At 41.5% G+C, this 7,685-nt stretch overlaps 1 protein-coding gene across 1 annotated transcript in view; it reads left to right on the forward strand.

Moving 5' to 3' along the window:
* The window catches only part of mtg1 (mitochondrial ribosome-associated GTPase 1), a 29,502-nt gene extending 22,288 nt beyond the window's left edge, over positions 1-7,214 (forward strand). Inside the window, exons 8-11 of the mRNA XM_078530755.1 lie at positions 1,491-1,587; positions 3,915-3,996; positions 5,868-5,980; positions 6,223-7,214. Of these exons, the coding sequence (XP_078386881.1) occupies positions 1,491-1,587; positions 3,915-3,996; positions 5,868-5,980; positions 6,223-6,320 (390 nt within the window). The 3' untranslated portion in view covers positions 6,321-7,214. The remainder of the gene's footprint in view (positions 1-1,490; positions 1,588-3,914; positions 3,997-5,867; positions 5,981-6,222) is intronic.
* The last annotated feature ends 471 nt before the right edge of the window (positions 7,215-7,685 follow it).

Genomic DNA, 7,685 nt, shown 5'->3' on the forward strand with positions numbered 1-7,685 from the left:
ATTCAACCTCCACTGTTTCTGTGTTGGAGCACTGTCTGTTACCAAGTAACTAACGTATTCAATTGGTATAGTTTTCAATAAAAATTAAGCCTGTGGTATCAAAATGAACTAATTGATTTCTGAATTACCTTGCTGTTAGGTAGCTTTTACTATTGAAACAATATTGAGAGAATGATTTACCAACAGATCAAAGAATGCTGTGTTTTTAGCATTTATTATTTGGGTAGTGTTGACCCTTTTATTCCAGCCAGTTGTGACCAAGGAGAGTTTGCAAACAGCTCTCATATTTAGTTTACAATTAGGCTAAATATTCAGAAACCATTTTAAAAAGCAAATTGGCCATGCATGAAACGGCTGCCACTGTTCCTGCACCCCAACCCTTCAGTACTCATTGGAGTTCATTAACAAATACCTAAAAGAAAACAATGGGTAGAATTATTCACTCGGCGTGTGGGCGAGCGACCCGACGTCATCGCACACTCACGCGATATTGCAGTTGGCGGGGGCGTGGGAGAGTTGGCAGTGTGCCTGCCGACAGTTAAGAGGACTATTAAGGCCATTAAAATAACAGTTGACGGCAATTTTTCGCTACCCGTCCAACGTTATGGTTGGCAGGGTGGCAAATCATCCAGGTGGCTTTTGCCTTTTTCAGAAAACCTCATCCAAGGGTGGGATGAGGTTTCCACAATTAATTTTTTAAAAGCTAAAATGTTTGGACAGAGTTTTCAGCATTCGCGTGTTGAGGTGACTCATCCTGATGTGTGGACATTTATTCCGGATTTTAAATTCTAGTTTTTATTGATTTTAAATTTGTCAGCTCCCTGAGGCAGCTCTCAGCTTTCAGGGAGCTTTCCTTCCGCACTCCCCCGTGCCCGCACTGACTTCAGTGCTCCCCCTCCTCCCGCCCTCACCCTGGCAGCGCAGAGCCTTTCAGCGCGCCGTTCACGCTGGCTGCCCGGTAATTGGCTAGCCAGCGTGAAATTGTGGTCGGGGGCCGATTGCGGGCAATAGCCCGTTCCCCAGCCTCTCCCGGACCCAACAATCGCGGCCGCCCCCCAACCCGAAAATTCTACCTAATGTTTTTATAAGTAACCTTGTTATTGGGGCCTATAAGAATTGACAAAATCACTGCCGGTATTATATCATGAAGAGGTGAAGATTGCGACAAGGAGGTTTTCTTTAATTTCCCCCATCATTTTGGGACATCTTCTTATAGTAAAGATTCATGTCAGTAAATGGATTAGTCATTGTAATGGGCGCTCATGACGAACAGCTGAAGATTTCGCTCTGCTGTGGCCTGATTTTTAGTTTTTCTATACTGTTAATAGTTCCTTTGGATTGCCTTCCCACCTTTTCAGCCCCAAAGTAAAGTGTGCCTTGTCACCTGGGCAGCAGCTGGCCAGAATGTAGGACATGTATTTTCTTGCCACCTTTCCTTGTCCTTCAGAAAGGAAACGCTAAGCCTTTATTAATGTTGTATGTTTCCACAGGTCTGCGAGAGACCCCTCATATATTTATTAGATACTCCTGGCGTCTTTTCTCCATGCGTAGGAAGCTTGGAAGTTGGCATGAAGTTGGCACTCTGTGGTATGTTCTGCTCCTGTATTTTTGTGAACGGAAGCCTGTGTAAGGTTGTTAACACATTATGGAGATGAACACTAGCAATTGTGAATTAATACAAAGTTAATATAATAAAAGTATGTGCAGGGCAACAGTTTCTATTCAGTATTGGGCTCTTACAGTAACTAGTAAAATTCTGCTCGCATTCAAAGGACTAAAAGTCATGTTGTACAGACTGAACAATATTAACCCCTCAGTGTGATACCCATAGAGTGATATCGCCCAACATTGTACTCAATTCCTTGTGTGGCAAATTCAGTCTTAAACTGTGGCAAAAGAGACAATCATTAATTCCCCATTGAATGGGAGTGTCATTTAGAGGGCAGTTAACCCAAGTTCCCCATTTCCTGTTGGCAGAAGCTGAGGAACAGGTCACCTTTCTACTACCACACCAGACACGGTGACCAATTACCACCGAAAAACTTTAAAGGACACTTTGGCATCAGCATGAACCAGCAAGAGCGGGGTTTTGGCGGGGGTGGGGGTGGGGGGTGGGGGGGTGGCCGGGGGGATTGCCAGAGTTTTTCAGGCTGCCAGAGAGAAGATCGAAGAGGAGAGGGAGAGTGGAGTGCGCGGGTGTGGGTTGCTCAACTGCAAAGCTCGAACGTCTAAAATGTGGCCAGAACGCCTCAAACTACACAGGACAACTGGCCCAGTTATGGGATGATCCCTTAAAATCCGGGGCGGCTGTTTACCCCAACACCCGGGAAAGGTGCAGACAGGTACCCAAGACAAAGTAAAGGATTATCGGAGGATTCTGTGCACATAATGTTCCGTACTTGATGTTCTGATCCAAAAAAAACCTGGCTAAGATCCTGGACGTGATTTCGGAGTTCCATACAAGTGGCAGTCACTGTAAATAACTTCCTCAAGTATAAACCCTTACATAACCCTTACTTCTCTAATTATTCTTAGAAAGCTAGAGCTGTTTGCTAATTAGCTTTAACCTCAAAAATTAGCCTAGTTTAACCCGTCACAATCACATAATTTGAGACAATTTTAGTTACTTTCTGTTGCTATGACAATGACCAAACTCCTAGTATAAAGGTATCAACATCTCTTGCAATAATGAGGACGTAATTGCCACTGGATTACAATTTGTAAATAAAGAGATCAACATTCTGTTCCCGACATAACTGAATGACTTATTATCCATTGCTAAAGTAGCTGTGGAGTCAGTATTATCAGTATATTCCCCTGAACAACTGTCACAACTTGTACTGTAAAACTTTGCAAGCGTCTTTGAACTAAAGGGTTTCTGCAAGTTTCAGTGTATGTAGAGCAAGGAAATAATACATAACTATTTTTAATTGTATTTTTACAAACAGTGAACATCTCAATACCTCACCAAAACAAAATGCTATAACAAACACTATTTTTGTTTAATTCTTTCTTGGCAGGTCAGTGTCACTGGCAAGTCCAGCATTTTTTACTCATTGCTAGTTGCCCTTGAGAAGGTGGTAGTGAGCTGCCACTTTGAACCGCTGCAGTCCATGTGGTGTAGGTACATCCACAGTGCTGTTAGTAAGGCAGTTTCAGGATTTTGACCCAGCGACAGTGAAAGAACGGCGATATAGTTCCACATCAGGATGGTGTGTGGTCTGGAGGTGACTTGGCAGGTGGCAGTGTTCCTATGCATCTGCTGCCCTTATCCTTCATGGTGGTCGGGGTCTCTAAAAGTATAGTACTGGACAATAAAGGTTAATGAAGAGTTGAAAAACATGATCCTTGTAACTCAAAATGACATACGCCACACTCCTGTCTTTGATTCATAATGGGTATAACTTTAAGATTGTAATGTACCAAATTTCTTCTAACCTCACATGTGCTGTGTGTTGCATGTGTCAAACATGGCTCAGTGATAGCACTCTTACCTCCGAGTTGGATGATTATATGTCCAAATACCACTTTAGAACACATAACTTAGGCTGATATTTCAGTGCTGTGCTGAGGGAGTGCTGCACTATCAGAGATGCCGTCTTTTGAGTGAGCTGTTAAACCAAAGGTCCTATCTACTCTATCAGATGCATTTAAAAGATCCCATGGTACAACTTGAAGTAGAGCAGGGACGTTTGAGCATTAAATATTGGTTAACTGCTAGATCAGTTGCACCAAGAACGATTACCTGGTTATTCATTTCACTGCTGTATGCCGATTGGCTGCTGAGAACAGTGACTAGCCTTTAAATGTAATTTATTTACTTTGCGATGTCATGAGCGTGTGAAAGGCGCTATATAAATGCAAGATTTTTCTTTCTTCTTATGTAGTAACTTTGTAATTTGTATTTCTCCCAGGAACTATATTGGACCACTTGGTTGGAGAAGAAGTAATTGCAGATTACCTACTTTTCACACTCAATAAACAACAGAAGTTTGAGTAAGAATTGTTTTACAACCATATTTGAAGTAGATTCATTTATAAAAGTACTTATCTCGGTTTGAACATTGCATTTGCACATTGTCTGAGTGGAAAAGTATTGTTTTATAATATACTCTCGTGGTCCTGGAATAGTTTGGATGGTTATGTTTAAGTTAAGATAAACACAAAATTTGGTTCCTTTTCCTTTGGATGATCAACCCATTGATAAGCGTTTGGGTCTTTTATTTATCAGATTCTATATCCTTCTCTTTGGCTCAAATCTGCGTATCCATTTTGATTGACAGGGCAGATAGAAATGCAAGGGGATGTAGAACACGGCTCATTGTTGCATTAATGTCCTTAACCATTTGAAAGCACGAAAACGAGTGGCCCATCTCAATTCTCCTCCTTCTGTAACATGCTTCTGCCCTGTGCCTATTGCGATGACCCAGCAGAGACAAAGCTCAACATGTGGGAATTGCAAAATGTCATAACTGATTGTCCATTTTTCTGATTTTACTTTTCACCTTCCAGATCATCACACCTATGAACCACCCTTGCTGCCTAATTACCCTGGAATTTTTCATGCGATGTAGACAGCAGCATTTTTTCGTGTGACACAGTTAATGGTTTATGTGCATTGATAACTGAGCGGTAGTCAGGGTGCAATGATTTACCTCAGTGGAGGAAAATTGTCCAGGTTCCTGTTTCTAGCCATTATTCATGTGATGCTTGCTGGGAGTTTGCAACATTTGGTAAAGACGAGGTCGAGGTTTTCTCTGATGCTCCCCATGGTGGTTATCCACCAATACTCCCTGTCAAGGCTCTCACATTACGCAAATAACTATTATTTTCCAGTGTCTGTGAAACCATATCTAACAAGGAATCCAAAATATTGCCATGTGCATCCGATCTAATGTTAAGGCCTTCTCATTGATCATCCCTGGGCTGGCCAACCTTCACTGCTCCCTGTTTTCCAGAAAACTGATTTTAAAAATCCTCTTCTTTGTGTATAAATTCTTGCCTGACTTTGCCCTACTCAATTTCTGCAACGTCCTCCAACTTTGTTTCCCAAGCATTCCCCCACCCATCTGCCTCCTGATCCACATTTGTCGGCAGAGCCTTCAGTCATCATATGCCTGCACTCGGGAATTCCCTGCCCAGATTCTTCTACCTTGTTACTCTTTCCCCATCCTCAAAACCCTTACCCTTGACCTGGTTTATCCCTTTTACCCCCACCAACCCCCACTACTAGTACTTCTCCCAGGACACTTTGTGAAGTGATTTGGGACAAATTTTGCTCCATTAATATTGCTGTATAATTTGAGCATTGTTGATGCATTCAGCAGTGAAGGGAAGATTGGTAAGAGGGGTAGAATAGAAAAGCATTTACTTAGCACCTTTCACAGCCTCAAGACACCCCAACGCACTTCACAACCAATGAAGTACTTTTGAAACACACTGTTGTGATGCAGGGAAACATAGCAACCAATTGGTGCGCGGCAAGCTCCCGCAAACAGCAGTGAGATTCGTGACCAGATATTCTTTTTTATTGACGTTGGTTGAGGGATAAATGTTGGGAGAGCTACCCTGCTCTTCGAACAGCATCGTTGGATCTTTTGCACAACCTAAATAGCAGATGATACCTCAGTTTATCGCCTGATCCAAATGGCAGGGGATCTCCAGCAGCCCAGCACTTCCCCAGTACCTAAGCATCAGCCTAGATTTTGTGCTCAAATATGTGGGCCCATGAGCTCCTGCCATAGAGTGTGCAAACCATTGAACAAAGGCTAACACTAAAAAGAAAACATTCATTAGTTATTTACCAAATAAATAACAGCCAGGTTTTTATTTAGATTACTCAATGGCTTGTTCTGTCTTTCTTTCAGTTATGTTGAGCGATACCAGCTGGGAGAGCCCTGTGATGATATACAGACTGCGCTCAAAAAAATAGCTGTAAAACTGGGCAAGACACAGAAAGTAAAAGCCATCACTGGTGTCGGTAAGTGGTGAATTGTACTTTACTGTTACTCCTTACTGAAATTAAATCGATTGGTTTTAGAAAATGGTTTGGGGGTGAAAGGCTGTCAGGGGTAAGGGGGGAATGTGGAGTTCATTGAATGAAACACTCAAATATATTGGTGCCCCTTCATTATTGAGACTTGATATGATTAGCTTCTGATGACATTTGATTGAAATTATACAAGACTGGATAAAAACAACTGTCAATGATGCAATTTCCAGGTGATGTGAACATTCTCATACCAAACTACAGTGCTGCTGCATATGACTTCATCAGAACGTTCCGGAAAGGAGAACTGGGGAAGGTTATGCTGGACTAAAGTTAACGCTCCACTTTTAAAAGCTGAAGAGCAGGAAACCTTGCCAAAGATTTGAGGTGACCTATGGTGAACTTGTGGAAAGAGTCCATTCACGGTATATGTGAGCAGTATTTAAACCCCTTTAACAATCACGATTGTCAAGTGCTGATTTGAAAAATGAAGGCTGCCCAGCTGACAAACATGCTGGGCACGACTGCTGCCACGTTTAACATTCAAGGGACGTGCTATCAGTAAGGTTCAAGAATAAAAACCAAATCAAGTAGGAGACTCTTGTACATGTATGGAAACCTCCCTAAGATAATGGTTGCAACGAGAAAAAGAGCTGAATAATAAATCCATCGCAGTGCTGCACAGCTACCTTTTCAAATCAGGAAAAAATTATGAATAGTTACAGCTAAAAATATGCCTGGTAGTTGTCTGCAAGTCAGTGAGCAGAACTAACAGACAAGTTAAATGAGGATGGTTCACATCCACTACCTTTTAGTCCAAGTTAAGAATCTTGATTAAATTGGGCTGCTTTTTTTCGAATATTAGTTAAAACAGAAAATGCTGATGATCTCACTGGGGATCTGATTTGGAGGAATTACTGAACTTCCCTGCTGTGCCGAGGTACATTACAGTGCTACACACGTTAACTCAGTACTTTAGGCTCGGTAGCTCCTTTTCACCCTGTTGTCATGTTGCCTTTAGTATTTCTTATTTTTAAGCAGGAATAGATATTTTGTATAGTTTCTTAATTCCATCCTTTGTAGCAATTTTTCTTTTAGAAAAAGCTTCTAATGAGAATATTCCCTCTAATTATAGTTGATGGCCTTTACTGTTTTTCATCCAAGACGAATTGTGGTTTGCTATGTTGAACATGCTTTCTGAAAGGATTAAAGATTTGAGTTTCTATTCATGCGTTCACTAGTTATTTTTGTATGTCCTCTGTGCGACAGACCCAAATTCACTCTGCATTGACCCAGATTCACTCTGCATTGACCCAGATTAACTCTGCATTGACCCAGATTTACTCTACATTCACTGGAATTTGTCACATCTTTGCTCCAGCATTGTAGAGACTAAAGTGGCATTACATTGTCCTAGTTAACTGTCGTATCCAGCAACTGCTCACTCTGTTCTACGAAAGCTGTCTTGTACAGTTGAATATGGTCTTGTTCACAGTCATCTAGGCTAGATATGTTCATCTAGCTTAGGTGCAGCAGCTTTATTTTCTTTATTTAAATTAATATACAAAACAGGACTAAATCTGCATTAAGTAGCATGATGCACCTAGATTCTGAATTTACTTTAGACTATCGAAGCAAGTTCGAATGACGTGTAGCTCCTCTGTGGCAGCTAGAAGACATCCATTACCCTTTGCAA

Source organism: Cetorhinus maximus, chromosome 27 (genome assembly GCF_964194155.1).
Source record: "Cetorhinus maximus chromosome 27, sCetMax3.hap1.1, whole genome shotgun sequence".
NCBI classification, from domain to species: Eukaryota; Metazoa; Chordata; class Chondrichthyes; order Lamniformes; family Cetorhinidae; genus Cetorhinus; species Cetorhinus maximus.